The 18029-nt window shown below is 36.2% G+C and overlaps 1 protein-coding gene across 2 annotated transcripts in view; it reads left to right on the top strand.

Moving 5' to 3' along the window:
* Window positions 1-511: 511 nt before the first annotated feature.
* The window catches only part of LOC122794531 (cilia- and flagella-associated protein 251-like), a 325579-nt gene continuing 308061 nt past the window's right edge, over window positions 512-18029 (top strand). The window contains exon 1 of one of the 2 annotated variants that reach the window (XM_044063015.1): window positions 512-823. In XM_044063015.1, coding sequence (XP_043918950.1) covers window positions 778-823 — 46 coding nt within the window. In that variant the 5' untranslated portion in view covers window positions 512-777. The remainder of the gene's footprint in view (window positions 824-18029) is intronic. The other variant, XM_044063007.1, reaches the window with a different exon arrangement.

The following is an 18029-nucleotide window of genomic DNA, read 5'->3' as shown; positions in this document are numbered from 1 at the left end:
CAATTCTTAAAATATTTGTGTGTGTGTGTGTCTGTGTGTGTGTGTTCCTTGTCTGTCTGCATATGTGTGTGTATATACTTGTTTCCTTGTCTGTCTGCATATGTGTGTGTATATACTTGTTTCCTTGTCTGTATGTGTGCATACTTTTGTGTGTGCTAGCATAATCAGATTTCTATGTTCTTAGGTGTGTTTAAATGACTTAGGAACATAATACCTTTTTAGACTTGCATGTCAAACACATTTTACATTTTGATTGCATTCATATAATTGCAGAGCTCACCAATTTGTTTTGCCAGGCTTACATATCTTTTGTTAAAGTAAAATTACACATGACAAGCATACCCCTAAAGCAGTACTTAGCATGCCATGTCAGGCAAACAAAATGAAAGGGTGATAAACAGAGATGAATGACTTCTAGTCAGCAACAGCTGTTGGTTTAATTCTCTGGTTGCTTGACATCATTTCCTTTGCAGCATGCTGGGTATTTAAATTGTACCGTCTCCTGCTCACAGCCAATGGCATGAAACTGTTGGAGTACAAGTCTTTCACTGCACAGCATCAAGGACATTCTTAAATGCATCCCATCATCTGATCCTGCATAAGCCACTCTGCTTCAGACACTCACGCACATTCATTCATCCCTAGAGCACATACACACCATCACCTTGCTGCATCCTGTTCTGCATCTCATCTTCCTCTTAAACAGCAACACACTAGCTTTTGAAATATTCAAGTGATTTATTATTTTTTTTGTGTGTATGCTGGTGTAAATGCAGGATGTTTTCTGTTGGATTTTGGCTTTTACTTTTAACTTGGTCACAAGGTAAGATAACAAAATACTTCATTTATCACTTAATTATGATATAATCACATTGAACATACTGTATGCAATTCTTATTTTCTATAGCTGGACTATAAATATATAAACTGACAGGCAGTAGAGTGATTATGTAATATATTAGCTTTTTTTACTACCTAAGATCATTGGTTAGTTTCTTCTTTCTGAACTAAAGACTGCAAAAATATTCAAGAAACATAAATGTTAGTTTCATTGGTTAACTTAGCATACTAGGTTATTGTTGAAGTCTAGTCAAATGAACAGAAACCAAAATAAGTATCCACAGAAATATCAGTGAGGAAAAATATAAGGATGTAACTTATGTTATGTTTTATTTTCCTACTGTACTTTGCTATTTACCTTAATGCATATATGAAAGTAAGAAATCATTTTCAACTGTTTTGCTTTTTAATGTAGCTGTCTAGCCACATAATAATTGCCAGTGAATAATGAATTATTATCAGGAGTACTGCATTTTATGTATTGTTTCCTTATCTGTCCACATAGTGGTGTCAGTGTTTTTGGTATGGAAAGTATATGCATTATTGCTTAAGCTATATAACTATAAATAGCAAACAATTTCAGTACCCTGGACAGAGCACTGTCAAATAAAGTATTCTGTTAACATTTCAACCATCAAAGGGCATTGGTTGCAGCAGTCTAAAAAGAAAGAGAAATGTAAGAGGTTTATTTTAAGACTACAATACGTAACTGAAGAAGGTTATTTAAAAGTGTCCTGTGACACTCTGCTAATGAGGCAAATCTTCAGGAACAGTAAAGGGGTATATCACTGTAAATGAAGTGTCCTAGTCTCTTCCTGGAGCACCAAAGCTTTATCCAGGCCATATGTTTTAGTAAAATAATTGAAATAACTGAGTCTTAGCACATTTGTTAACACAAGTGTGTTTGAAAACAAATTCCAAAGTAACTAATTGGGTACTGAAGTTTTGTTTTCACATATATATCTCATTTCAACTGTGATTTGATCCTGGGTATGCAAAAAAGATTAACACGACTGTTGAATAGCATATGACAGTAGATATGTGTAGGTTTATAAAAGCAAAGGGTAAGCTCTAAGGAATATGTCACTAAAGTTTGACTGCAAAAAATATACCTCAATGTCATAAAGATTATTGGTAAATCAGCTTAAGGTAGCTAGCTAGTCATTAAAATGTTGCAAATACTTATTGACAATGACTGACAGCTACCAATGAATGAAATTTGGCAGTCAGAGCATTCACATTAAGATGTTTTGTATGTAAAACTGCTTACCTTGTTACAGCTCGGCATTAAAGGATTTACATCACTGGACAAAAATAATTAACAACATCATAAAAAAAATCATCTGGGTAACTCAATGGCTATGTTCAATTAATTGTGTATTGAGAAGCTGTTTTTAGGTGCTGCTTTTAAAACTGATAATTTACATTTATATTATAAAAGTGGCTAGTTTTGCAACATACCTGCAATTGTTTAGCTCGTATTTATTTTTATTTACACTTTCAAAAAACAGATTCAAAGGTATATTATTAAAAGTTAAACTTTAAAAAAAGATGGAGTTGCTTATTTTTATGTGCACATTTAATACCAGCACAGTTGTAATGAGCCTAAAGTTCTTTATCCAACTGACACATTTTGTACTGGAAAGTAACATCCAAATGAGGTACAAGGTATGTAATATCAAGGTATCTACCTAGGGCAGATTATGTAGGTCCAAATATAAACAAGTGACATCAGACTGGAAGGCATCTAGACTATAGGGCATTACACAACTGAGATAAGGACTTGTGCAGTATAGCAGACCATTCATTATATAATATCTTTGACTTTTATCCAAGTGCATGAACTGCATGATATAGTTCAGGGTAGACACTTATCCTAAGTTGAAGCATTTTGCTCTAGCCCTTCAGGTGGACTTTCGTTGCCTGCTGAAACCTTTTCTGACAAAGCAAGTCCAAAAGGGAGGTCAGCAGTTCATTGTACAGTTAGTGCAGCACAGGAGATGTTCACGGTGTTTGTAGGGCTACTACTCTAAGAATTCCTTGTAGTAGTTCATTGTCTCAGGAGCTTAGTTCTCAGACATATTCTGTGCACATCACCCTGTACAGCAGTAAATGGACGTGTGAGGCATAGTAAACATGTGAATGGAAACCTGATAGTCACAGGAAAGATCCACACTAAAACAAAAATGAGACTCAAACTAATAGAATGTATTATTTATTTCATTGGTGTGTGTGTGTGTGTGTGTGTGTGTGTGTGTGTGTGTGTGTGTGTGTGTGTGTGTGTGTGTTTACATTAGTGTGTTTTCCTGTTGCTTCATGACAAGATTAATTCATAAAGCTCCAAGCTAGATTCCTCGACTATGTCCTATATAAGAATGTTGTTTTTGATATTATTATAAACATTGCATCTTTTAGGGGGGAAACCCTCTCATTGTAATATACTAACGGTGCTAGATGCACTTTTCTATATTTTGTATTTACTTCTGCAAGGTGTTTTTTTCATAAAAATGGTGCTTAAAAGAAAATTAAGAATGGAATAGTGTTTTCTTAAGAACAAAATTAAATAATGAGTCAGTTAATTATATGAACTGTTTAGCTTCTTAAGTTTAAATCCTGTTGCAGTTGTTTGGTGCTCTGTAGGACAATGGTAATGCTCTTTGTGAAGAACCCTCTCTTTTATGTTAGAATTCCTTTGAAACCTGGTAACTATCATTTAGCACAAACATATTATTCATTAGTAGATGACAATACAGTGCCTCCTGAGACTAGCCAAGCAGACAGCATGGTTTTCTTACAGCTGCCTTCTTTCAGAACTAGCCTTTCAAGCAATACACTGCAACCCTGCTTGCATCCCTCTGTTTGTGAGTGAAACATAACTTACCCAGCCTTTGTCTTATCCCTAAAGCAGTTTATATCACTACTCATGAATGCCCTAGAAAAGTGGACATAGTCTTTCAAACACAGCCTCACTTTAGCAAGAGACACCTATGATATCATCTTTATTTTCTTAGTACAGTACTGCTTGCAAAACACTCTAAGAGTTGCCTTAGCTGTTGCCGACATGCACTGAATAGAATTATGACATTTTCTTGCATTATTTTCTTCTTTTACTAACTGTAGCACAACTCATCTCACCCATGCAATATCTCATTGTTAGGTTCTAGTTCTCAAAGTGCAGTGTCTTTGAATTCTTACAGTCAGAACCAGTTGTTACCGAGCACTTTGCCAACTTGTTAGCTAATCTGGTATTTCAGTCTTAGTACTGCAATTAAAACGTTTCATTTTTCTGTGCAATAACTTAAAGCAGTCCAAACTTAAATTCCTGAGAAAGCCCTGTCTGTGTGGACAACACTGTGACATTCCACATGTTATTACATGCATCTTTGTGAACTGCACATTATCACTTTCATCTCTGGAGATCTCATCCTTTACTATCATACTATTTGTTTTTTTTTTTTTTTGTCTTTGTGAAATCCACTCAGAGGCTAAGCTGAAGGTGAAAGAAATAACACTTAAGTGTGCAACCCATATCTATCCACTAATTATTTTATCATATGTAGTTCTGCGGCTAATTATACTTGTATGGCCTATCTTTAATAAAACCACTTTCACTGAGGTCTTGGTGATTGCTATCCACCTGAGCATTAGATACTTTTCCAATATATTTCCTATCAGAAGTATTGTTCTGGATGAAGGACAGTTTCAGTAATTATTTGTAGTTCCCCCCTTCAGCTTTCAGCAGTCTTCGTTTAGTTAGGGACTACTACATCTGTAGCGAGTGTGTATCCCAGAGTTCGAGCACTCATATGCCCTCTTTCAATGACACAGCATTGCTCTTTTCCATTAACTCCGTAGTACACTATCACCTCTCCTGCCTTGAAACTCCCACATCCATGCAGCATTCATTCTCGCTCTGTCTCTTGACCCCCCCCATCATTTATAGTTCAGCATATCGAACCATCTTCCTGTAGGTACCCTGAACTGCAATACTCAGTAAGTACTTTAGTCAGAATCCAGTGCAGGTGTGTCACATTCATGGTACACCTTTCACTGTGACTGCCCAAGCCCTTTCATTGGACACATCCATCTTCTGCTAGTCCTGCTATGTCCTTTATCAGCTGTTCATAATCATATTTCTGTGCAACCTTCATAAGTTCAAACCATCTGAACAGCATTCTGTCTGTCATATAGGTATACTGTGAACTCTGCCAAACTCATGTATCCTGGCATAGTTCATCAATACTGACTTTCCATTAGTTTGTCAGCATGTTATACAGTCATTCCTTCATAGCATTAGGGTTTGTACCCCTGAAGTCTGCTGTCAAAATGTCAGCTTTGATGTGATTCTTCTTGGTATAGATACAGAAACACACCACTGCAGGGTGACTGTTCCCTTAAATAAGTGCTGTTTACCAAATTCAATGCAGACCTTCTTTGTCTGTTTTGATATAACCCTTTATGCAATGTTTATTTTTACTATGAACCTTCATTATAGGAGCAAGAAGATATTTTGTTTTGGTAGATGGTGGAGAAGACTGGTAGAATAATGGGCTGCTCACCAAACAAATCAAAGGAATCAGGCATGATAGTGAACATGGTGTTTAAAGCTTTTGTAAAGTGAAGTAATCTGAATCAGCTGCAGACCTCATGAGATGATGCTAAAAGAAAGACATGGCCACCGCCTTTAATACCTCTTATAGATGTTTCTTTTGGCAGATACATGCATAATATTCACAGTGCCCTACTGCAAGTCTTAGATTTCTCAGTGTGAACCCCAAAACTAAGAAACTTCAATTCAAGAGAAGTAACTGTGAATTGCAAAGTTCAGTTTTGCATATTAAAAGCATTTTTTTTGCAAAAGGGCAAGCTTTCGGCACTATTGATATGGGGCCTGCATATCCTACTCCCCAATCCTTCTATACAATAACTCTCAGATCATTCTACTTTGGAGAAAGGGGAACCAAGTCATAGCATTTTTGAACTTTGTATGATTTACTCTTAATTAAACTTACATTGTCTCAGTCCTTAGGATTGCATTTACCATTCTCAAACTTATGAAGGGAACTCAATGTTCACTGTAGTAACTAGTTTCAAAATCAGGCAGAATTTTCTTCTCATGTGAAGTTTAGTTCTCTGGGTGGACAGACGCGATTTCTTATTTGTTCTAGTGCAAAGTCCTTGTAGTTAGGTTTTTAACAGTATGGTTTGCTAAGTATCAGCATTTGATAAAAGAGTATTATAGGTCAGACTGTAACAGAAGATTAATGTAGTGGATCCCATCCAGAATAAAGAAGTTCTTTCTCCTGAAGACAGCCGCATAACAACTGTTTTCTCCTTTTGTAGGTAAGAATACTTTCTTGTAGGTGTGCTTATTTTAACGATGTTAAGCATTTATTTGGAGAATAATTACAATTCTGTCTTACAAACTGGAAGATTTAGTAACTTGTGGTTGAAATGCATAATTTCTCTTAATTGAGTTCATAAGGCCCTGTGTCAGAAGCAGAGTTCAAAGAGGTAAATAGGATAACTACATAAGATGCTGGAAATCATGGTTGCCTATGGTAAGCTAATGTTGTAAAAATCTGGATTGTTTTGTTCTGATTTCCTCTGAGAGGGAATTTCTGTATTCATGTAAAACAGGGGAAGATATGCAAAAGAATCTGAGATCCTGATTATGAATTCATACTGTGTTATGATAAATGCTAATCAAAAATGTGAGAAAATGTTCCTGATGTGTGGCAACACCTCTGTCCCTAAGAAACTTCAATGTAGTTTTATTTGTTGTACTACCAGAAGACTGAGCTTTCATTCATGTGGCAGAAGAATGGGCTGCTGAAAGAGATTAACAACAGTTTCATAGAGGTTGGTAGCATAGCTTGAGCAAGCCAGAAGGAAAAAATATAAATATCTGATGCAACAGTACATTCCACTGGAAGGTATTAGAGCATCTATTCTACATAATGTAATATGCAACTGGCATTCTGCATGATCCTCTGTAGAAAGGCTCTTACAAATTACGAAGGGAAACAAAGAGGCACCAAATTATGCTGTCATATTTTCAGGTTGATATAAAGAGCCATTTTCCAAAGCTATGGATGTTAAAAAAGGGTGTACTGTAGGACTATTAAGCAACTTGCCATGATATCTAGAATGCTGTTTTTAAGTTTTATAGTAACACTATATCTAAACTTTATTATGTACTTCTGTTATTAGCATATTAGCTGTAATATATAGCACATTATATATTTATTTTCCAGTATAAATGTGTATATCACCAGCAGTTATGTTATTTTATTGTGCTTCAGGGTTAACATATATTAAGTTGATGCCTTGCCAGCAGAATATATATTACACCATTTCATTGTCCTTTCCTTAAACAGTAAACAACTGAGTTAGCAAAATAACTGCACTGTTAACACCTGTTAATAGTGAATGTGATATTAACATTCTTCTCAGGGGCTTAGAGAATAAGAAAGGAAAGGAAAGGAAAGCAGTTCTTTGTCCTTTACCATTGTCACTATTTAATATTATTTTTATAATTTGGGTGCACTAAAGCTCAGCTTTAAATCTCCCATAATGAGTTTGCTGGAATGAGATTCTGGGGAAAAATTTGAATTTGTATGAAGATTCCTTTAGAGGTAAAACTGTTTCTCTAGAACTGAGGAAATGGAACATAACAGGGATCTGAAAAGATTCATTACTTTTTCTTTCTTTTCCAGTGACTTAGCATTTTTAACTGTCTGCGTGTAAAATAGACTACTGAGATCAGTGCAGCACGCACTTGAGCCATTCCCCTTCGGGGAAATGTTCAGACCTTGGTTAGACATGTCTACTAAATACTGTCCTTCAAAAGGTAACCGAAACATGGCGTCCATTGAGACATGTGCACATTCCAAAGTATGGACTTGTACATTATCATTCAATTACTAAGCTTTATTGTTTTTCATCTCAGTCTGCAAGTTGCTGTGTTTCTTCAGCTGTCTTATTACTAAGGTCAGATAGCACACCACATTGTTCTAATTCTTTTCAGAAACCTTTGTTCCTTTTGAAAGGAAGCAAAGCAACAGGTATAGGCTTACTGATCAGAGATGTAGGTAGGGCTGTACCTGTATATTCACCCTTCCAATTATTGTAAAGGTCTTTCTGTCCTTTGGATATTTGCATATAGCATATGCAATCCTATATGATAGACCCTTGATGTCTGAATATTGACTAATATCTTTTAATAAATATTCAAAAGTTTTCCAGAGATGAGCAATTTTACCCTCATATTATAGTAGTTTTAACATTTCAATATTCTATATCTTAGGAGATCAGAATTCATCACTGGTTTGGTTAAAAAATGATTTCATGTTGTTTAAGAGTTTCTTGAAATGTAATGTGGTCATGTAGAAATTAAGTGGATGTATCACTATGGACAGAGGCCAAATACTGGGGAGAGCTTGTCCAGGTTGTATAAAATGCTTTTCTTCCTGTGAAGATAAAGAAAAGGACATTTTTGCTTTCTTTTCTCTCCTTTAGCCTTTGCTGATAGCTGTGAAGGTTTGCTTATTTGAAGTTTAAAGGTGGAACAACACTGGCTTTGGAAAGTAGCCTGTAGCTTGCAATGGTCTTATTGCTCCTTACATGATTCAAAAGCCTAATACACTCTGTTGGCAGTCATTAAAGTCACAGAAATTTATCAGGATTGCCTGAGTACTAATGATTGCCCATATAGCGGTTCAAGCCCCTTATTGTTGTTGCTGTTTTTGTTTTATTCACCATCATGTACTCAGGGTCTGGCATCTCTTTTGCCACTAAAATAATAATTAAAACATCATATGCGGGTACCAGTGTTTATACATACTTTGTCTTTAATGCTTGAAATACCATTGTCAGTCGACATTGACAGTACCGTTGGGACTGATTTTTGATTGCTATTTCCTGGAAGCCAACTTCATCTATGAAGTTTGAAGATTTTCTTTTATCAGAATCTAGTGCTGTCCATTTCCATCTCTGCTTTCAATTTTTTCTCATGTATCATTTTTCTTGTTTTCTTTTATTGACCTTCATTTTTAATTTTTTTCTGATGCTTTATGCTTAGACAAATGTTTTTCTTTTCTTTTCTTTAAAGATCTAGATATTTCTCTTGGAGACACGTTAGAAGCATTAAGTCATCTCAGTCTAATAGTCTGATTGAAAGATGGTTCTTATAATTTTCAATGTTATAGCTGGGCTCTAAACCAAGAAAACACTAGGTGCAGAATTCTTAAATGCTGTCTGACTCCCAGAAAAAATACTTGTTAATAGACTTCAGTCAGATTGGATGACCTACTTTCTTCTATATTTCTTTGAAGAAAGTGAAACTTTTCTTGAATAAAAAACAACATTGATGTTGTTTTGTCAAAATATGACCAATAAAAACTATTAGTGTTCTTCTCTCACAAACAGCACTCAACTGTTGGAAGAACAAAAGAGATTGAAGACTGGTGTGTGACAGAAATGTTACATTATCTGCATCAGTACCTTCAAATGGTGCAGGCCTGTGCTGGGCTTTACAGTTAGAGCCAGTTCTTAAAAAAAAAGCAAAAAAACAAGACAGGGAAGATGGGTTATGATTTACTGTAAAAGTGAACCTCTCCAAAGAAGATCTATATGTCACAGTACAAATAAAATCATGGTGATATGACATGCCAGTTCCCCCAGAGTAAGGTTACTGTGGTCACATCAGTGCCACTAAACTGATACCTGAACTTTGGGGCAGCCACAAAAGACATGTTTTATGGCGTCTAATTTCACCAAATGTCCAAAGCCAAGGTAGAGGAGAGCTTTCCATAGGATGCATGAGAAATAAGGATAATAATCATTAAGGGTTGTCTTCTTACTGAAACAGGAGTTTCTAAATACAGTAATCCTGAATTTTGACTATCACACATATAGGTGATCAAAATATAAATGGTTAAGTACCAGGCTGTTAAATTTTAAAGTTTAAACACACATTGAAAATGCAAAATTCTAATGTAAACTTGAAGGGGAGAAAAACAAAACAAAAAAACAAACAAAATAAGTAAATAAATATATAAACAAACAAACAGATGAATAAATAATAAATAAGATAAAGAACAAAAATCCAGAAAATAAGTGTTGTACCCCTCTTTAAGGTGATATGGCAATGGAGTTAGAATATATAAGGAAAGATTGTTGTGGTTACAAAGAGGGAGTACCACTCAAGGAAAAATACCTCTTTTTTCTTGGTTAATTTGAAATGTTTTTACTGCTTCCAGAGCTACACTATATATCTTTCTGCTGTCCTTTTGCTTGCAATCTCAGTAGTAATAAGAGCTTCACATAAGGTTTCAGCATTGTATATTATTTACTGCATTACTTCATATATGTTTTTGTTCTTCTCATTGCAGTATACATGTTTTATGCAATGTTCTGTGCACAAATAATGTTTTGCCATCTGTCAGTCTTATAGCATTGGAAAACACTGCCAGCGAAAGTAAACATGCAATAGTAGTGGCATTTGGGTTGTCCACATGTTAAACTGAAGCAGATGTTTATCTTTTCATTTAGGATAAACACAGTCAAGTCACAGCTTCATGGCTTGCATCTCCTATAAACAATTGCCTCTCAACAACTCAAAGTCCTAACTGCTCAGTTGTAACTGACTGACAAAACAATTCCTATAAGTAGCATCATCAGAACAGTCTAGCAATGTGCCCTGTACCCCTTCACATAAATGTACCAACTTCATGACTGGATAACTGTGGGAAAAGGGAAAATGCCCTGAAAGGGCTATCACACCAGCCACAGGAATTGCTGTCTTGTCATTTATTTATTATTGTAGCACGTGAGGTTGTGGAAATGTACGACAGGAGAACTAGGGTCGGGGAAATAACACATGGGGAGACCAACATAAACAGCTCATACAGCCTCATGTATTATATTCAGTCTTATTATATAGTTTAATTAATAATATTCACAATGCAAACTAAGAATTAGGACTATAAATATTGGTACTGTGTTTTCGCATCTTAACATTTTGCATTTAAATTTTGTTGATTACTATTTAGGGTGATTGGCATTACTATCTCATAGTATTTGGTTCTGTAGTTTTATTCCTGGCTAGGGTGCCTTTTGTATAGAGTCTGTATGTTATCCAAGTCTCCCTGTGAGGTTTTGGTGGGTGGTCTGTTTTTCTCCTATATCACAAGGATGTGCTGTACAGGACCTGCCATTCCTCAAAATTACCTGTAAGCATGACTGGTGTGTGAGAGTGTGCCTCATACAACATGCTTTATTCTAATGAACAGTTTCTCTGCCTTGCATCAACCAAAATCTGGGATAAGCTCCAGTTGTCTTTACAAAATTCAAGTTGGATTAAATGGGTAATCACAGAATGAGTGAAATAATGATTATTTCTCAAGTTCAGATTAAATAAGAAGTGAAAGAACCAGTATATAACAATTTGACATTTAGGCTATATTTTGCATTCATGTGTATCTCCTTGCTATAAATGTCCTAGACACATCCCTCTCAACTGTCCAGATTTTCACAGAATATACAGATATTTGTCTCAGGTTTTTAATCTGTTCCTGAAAATTTGTGGTTTTCTGAGAAATCCTTCAATACTGACATTTCTAAATAATGACAGACAATTTTGTTTGTATGTTTGTTTTTTCAAGAGGTTCCCTAGTTCAATTCTCAGCTGGGGTACCATCTGTATGGAATCTGCACACCCTACCTGTGTATGCCTAGGGTTTTTCCAAGTGATCAGGTTTCCTCCCACATTCCCAAGACACACAGTAGGTGGATTGGACACTCTAAACTAGTCATAGATGTGAGTGTGCATACCAGTGTGTGATGTGGAAGAACAATCGTGGCAGGACTACCCACCTGGCAATGTGCACCTTGGCTCTAGATGATTATCACTGTTGAAGTAACATTCCAACCCCATATGCAAAAATGAAAAAAAGGGGCTGTGGATGGATGGAGGGATGAATGGATGGATGGGTGAATGGATGGATTTTTGTTTCAGTCTTCATATCCTAAAGAAAATGCATGTTAGTGCAAAAACCTATCATTCTATCAACTTTTTGAGTTTATAAGAGCAATATTTAAAATTTGTCCCTATTTTTGTGACTTTGTCCCCACATTATGCTGCACTTGGTGTACTTCAGTTTAACAATACATTCCTAAACACTCTAAACAACCTGCTACCCATCAGGAAAATTAGGATCAAGCCTAATCTCACACCCTGGTTCTCTAAAGACACCCTTGCCACTATGAAACTTAGGGACAGTACCTGGAAACAATGGATAAAAAACAAATCTATTTCTGTCTTCCTTAAATTCAAAGAACTATGAAACCTTACTAAAAAAAACTCATTATCTATGACAAGAAAAAAAATTTATCAAGACGCCCACACCACCCACAATTCCAAACCTAACAAATTTTGGTGCACTATAAACAACATTCTCCATCCAGGTAAACCCTCTACTCCCAACCCCTTCCCCAGCAAAACTCCTCTTGAAACTGCCACTCTACTTAACAATTATTTCACCAATTCTATTCTCAAACAAACTCCTCCTGACAACATTCTGTCAAAACCCCCATCCCCTCCTCCACCTTCCCCCACACAGCCTTCTCCCTGAAATCCATCTCCACTGCCTGTATAGAATCACTTCTACTGAAACTTAAACCCTGTTCTCCTTCTTTCAACAACCTACCCCCCTTCAATTTCTCAAACTTGCAGCCAGTTCAATAGCATGTCCCATCTCTATCCTTTATGAACCATTCTATCAGAGAATCCTTAGTCCCAGACATCTGGAAATTCTTTTATACTATTCAACTGCACAAAGGAGGTAACTCCACCAACCCTTGCAAGTTCTGTCCTATAGCCATCCTCTCCCCTCTCTCTAACATTCTCAAGAAATGCATTCATAGGCAACTTCTTAAATGACTACTTCAGGAAAACCTACTCGAACCCTCTCAACATGGATTCAGGCTCCATTAGAGTTCATCTACAACTCTTCTATCCTTCACCCAGACCATAGCAGAGGCCAGAGATGACAATAAACTGGTATCATGTCTATTTCTTGATCTCTCCAAAGCTTTCTATCCTTCACCCAGACCATAGCAGAGGCCAGAGATGACAATAAACTGGTATCATGTCTATTTCTTGATCTCTCCAAAGCTTTTGACACCGTCTTCCATCCCAAGCCCCTTTCAAAACTAGCTGAACTCAACCTCTCCACCTCCACTACTCTCTGGTTTTCTAGTTACCTTAACAACAGACTGCAGTCTGTTAGATGGCAGCCCTCCTGCTTCCCTTTCTTACCTATTCAAACAGGTGTCCCTCAAGGCTTCATTCTAGGCCTCCTTCTCTTCAATATTTTTACTAACAATCTTCACTCTGTCTACTGCACCTCTTCACTGATCCAGTATGCCGATGGCTCTTCTCTAATCGCCCTCTTCGACACCCCTAGTGAATTTCTCTCCCTCACACAGTTTTCTTGTAACACCATTGAACACTGGTTAATCAATAACCAACTCATCCTTAACCCGAAGAAAACCAAGCTTCTTCTCTTCCTATCAAACTCTATGTCCATTCTTAAATCCCCTTTCAATCTCTCTTCTCTTGACAACACTATCATTCATGCAGACTCACACACCAAACTTTTTGGAATTACAATTGATCATCTAAAATTCAACCACCATATCCAACAATCCATCAAAAAACTTGGTCTGCTGTATAGAAATAAAAAATTCTTATCCATCATCTCTAGGACCTCACTTGCTCAAGTCTACCTCATCCCCTGCCTACTCTATGCTTCTCCCATATTTACCAACCTACAAGCAAATTTTCTAGCCAAACTTGAACAAACTTATAAATAGATAGCTAGATCTGCCTCTAACTCCACTTATAAATCCTATCACTGTCCTGCCCTTAAACAACTACAATGGCTTGAAATCCATCAACTACTCCATCTTTCACAACTACAAATGAGACATTCCTTTTTGTACAAACCTTCAAACTGTCCTTCACTGTCCACCCTCCTATCCTTCTATAAACCTTATCGGTCTCTCTGTAGTGCTGACCAAATGCTACTTGACACCTACAGGCCTAACAAAACAATAGGTAGATTACATTATAAATGCTCCTTAGCTCAAACCTGGAACAAACTCCCAAGTAATATACGCACTATCCAATCTCCAATCCATTTCAAAAGAGAATTGAAAATCCACCTTGCAAACACTCCCTCCTGCACCTGTCACCACCCTACCCGACACATACATCCCCACTAATTCTAACTATACATATTTTCTTTTTCTCCTCTCTCACTTTAATGTAATAAAACTAAAGTTGTACCTTAGCTATGCCACTGAGCAACTCAATACTTTAACCCTACTTTCTCCTTCCTTTCCTTTCCTACTATACCCCCCACCCCTCTTCTCTTTCCTTTTGACTGTCTTTCTTTCACTCTTCTGACTCTCCTATACACCCCTCCTTTTTTGTTTCTTACCCCATTTTACTATATACCTCTTTTCTCCCTTGTACCAACTTGATCAAGGTATTTAAATGTTTTTGTGGGCTTGTTTTTCTTTTTCCTTTTTCTTAACTGCCCTTTACTTCTTAATTTTATTAGTTGTTAATTTACAGTGTTACATTAAGGTATGTATTTTTGTAATTCATACTTCTTAATTTTATTAGTTGTTAATTTACGCTGTTACATTAAGGTATGTATTTATGTAATTCTTCTTATTATGTATGTATTTTGTAATCCTCCATTTTTATCATGACTGTTTCTCAATTCCTATTACAGGAATTGTTATTTTGTTATTGCTACCTTTTTGTTTGTTGTTTTTCTCCTTGGGTATCCACTGAAAATGGGCCACTGGCCCTGTTGGACTAACCCAGTTAACAAAAGGCAATCGATAAATCAATAAATACTATGTTGAGCTTTGTCCAGATTTCTTGTGCTAAGAGGTTGAGAGGTATACCCAGACAATGTAACCAAGCAGGAAAAGCATATCCTATGTTGAAAGAAGAACTTATTAGTTAGATAGACAAGAAGATACATCATTAAGTAAAAGGAGATGTTTTTAATTTTGGTGAAATAAATGCACCATGACTTGATAAGATAAGTCTACAATCTCATTTAAAGGAAACATTGATTAATCTGACATACAAGACTAGCAATAGACTATAGATGTCATATGCTACAAAGTGACACATTACATATTTATATTTTGAACAGCCCATGAACAGACATTATGCGAGATCTCTCAGTTTATCCTGATGTTGATGAATATGCTTCAGGATCACAAGGCCCTGTGCACTTGAGGCATGACTCTGATGTCTAGTGCTGGTGACCCTGAAGCAGGAGTATGTCAAGCTTACCAAAAGACTAGCTGTATGGGAAACCTCAGCGTCTCCTCAAAACAGATGTTCTTTTCTAGCACAGTGATGGAATTTCTACTGAGGGTCTGACTGCTGCTGGTGAGAGAAATAGATCAGCAGAACACATCTTGCATTAGAGAGCCAGACTTGAGATCATTAGGCATCCAACTCTTTGGGGGGGAGATATGAAGACATTAACGTTCTGCAAAATGTTTGCTACCTTTTCACCAATGTCTGAATCAGACTTTAGTAAGGTGTTGCTCACTATCTGGCAACCAAGGAATAAAATGGGTGATGGGACATTTTGATTGTAGGAAAGAGAAAGGGAGAGGGAGAGATGACACATATAATGGAAAGGGAAGAGTGGATTGGGGCAGCTCAGGAAATAGTAATGACAGAAAAACTTGGGGCAAGATAAAATCTTGCAAAAACAAAGTGAATATGGGCTACAATAACTTTACAAAAAAACTTGCAAATGAAATGTCAGTAGTCACAACACCTAATTATTAGTTATGTCACTATTTCATCGGATAATAACATCAACAGGGGCTGACCTATCGACAATAAAAAAACTGCAGATTCCCCTAAGTGTGCAATTTTCTGGAATCTTTTATATCTCTGTCTCTTCAAAATAACACTGCTGTTTCAATTATCTCAAACATTTGTGCTACCTTTCAGCCTTTTCATAGTTTAAGCACATTTACTTTGTGTTGCAGCATATGAGATACACACTAGCAAAAATTAAATTTAAAATAATTTCACAAAATGGTAAGATGGGTCTATATTATAAGCTTGAAGAGACTTTTCTTCGAACATATAATCATCGACACATAAAGAGCAAATGCTCTAAAGTGTGAATGGCCATACCCACAAAATTTTTCCTCGAGAAAAAATTCACAAGGCCGTACACAAAAAACACAAACTTCAAAACCCTAATCAAGTGGGGGGGTTTGCCTCCCCACACCCCCCTAACTAAATATACTAACTCCAAGATCGCTGTACATTGGGGAAAAGGGCAATTCCTGATAACAGCCACCTGAATTTTTTCCACAGATGTGGCTATTCGCACTTTAGAATGTTCGCTCCTTATGTGTCAATGATAATATGTTTGAAGAAAAGTCTCTTCAAGCGTATAATATAGACCCGGTAGGACAGATGATGTGCTATCTATTGGCAACCTCATCACTGTCACAACTGGGTTATATCTTGCAGTGAAAGCAAAATGAGTATAAGACATAGTGATGTCAATCTAACCACAACTATTATGTAATAAACTGTTCAAAGTCCAAAAGCAGCAATAAGCATTTTGTGAAAAGTTCAACTGACTGTAACTGGTTTAAGATAATACACAAACACACATATATTATCTATCTATCTATATATATATATATATATATATATATATATATATATATGCGAGAGTGTGTGTGTGTGTGTATGTATATAGAAAGATATAGATACACATATATATAGATATATGTATGTTCAGTCAAAAAAATGTGGTCAACTTCATAGATAATCGACAGGTGTGTGAGAGTACACAATTCTCTGGTTTGGGAAATATGCCATTTTCTTGGCATTGTGCGAGCTCAGAGTTAATATATATAATTAACAGAGAGTGTGTCAGGGTATAGGGGGCTTGTGTCTGAAAAAAAACAATATTTTATTCTATTTTTTTAATGTATTGTTTTGTATGCAGTGATATTGTTGCTCGATACATGCATAGAAACGTGTCAACATTCATGTTGTCTACCCTTTCTGGTCAAAGTTTTCATGGTCGATGTCTGGGTGTTTCAACTATTGTCAGTACACACACATATATTTATATGGATTCACTTTGTAAGTGCGAACTTCTGAAATGTCAAATTACAGAATCTTGAGTCTATAAAGTAGAAAATTCAAATACCCGAAGCCCTAAATCCCGAAACTGCAAAACTATGAAATTCAAACTCTCAACACTTTCAAACACCATTATAACACACACACACACACACACACACACACACACACACACACACACACACACACACACACACACACACACCTACCCTTATGATATGCAGGGGTGCAAGCCCCCCTGCACCACCCACACACCCCCTGCTTAAATATTCAAACTCCAAGGTCGCACTACATACACGCAGACACAAAACACCACCACACAAATTACATTCCTCTCGCACACACACATCACAGTAACAACACACACTAACACACACACACACTACAGCCCCTACCCAACAACCTTAAACATAAACACTTACCTGAATCCATGAACACAGTACAACACCAGAACTGCTAATTCAAAAGCTCCCACATTCGAGCTTTTGAATTTCACACTTCTGGGGTTGTGATCTTCCAAACCTTCCACTTTATGAACTCAATATACTGAACTTCGACATTTCAGTATTTTGAGCTTATTAAAGTGTTCCCATATATATATATATATATATATATATATATATATATATATATATATATATATATATATATATATATATATATATATACACACACACACATATATATATATATATATATATATATATATGTATATACACACACACACACACACACACACATATCTATATCTATATATATATATATATATATATATATATATATATATGCATATTAGGTATATATACACACACATAGACACATCATCATCATTATCAGCCCCTTTTTCCCATTTTTCTATAAACCACAAAGGGAAAAAAGAGAAATCCACAAATCACAAAACCAAATCCATGAATTTATTGGTTAGTGCTTTCATGCACCATCAATACGTGCACTTCCTCAGACA

The sequence above is a fragment of the Protopterus annectens genome, chromosome 1.part0, assembly GCF_019279795.1.
Source record: "Protopterus annectens isolate FY-2018-M chromosome 1.part0, PAN1.0, whole genome shotgun sequence".
Lineage (NCBI taxonomy): Eukaryota > Metazoa > Chordata > Ceratodontiformes > Protopteridae > Protopterus > Protopterus annectens.
Note: the sequence above shows the minus strand (reverse complement) of the source record. Positions and strands in the feature narration are given on the sequence as shown.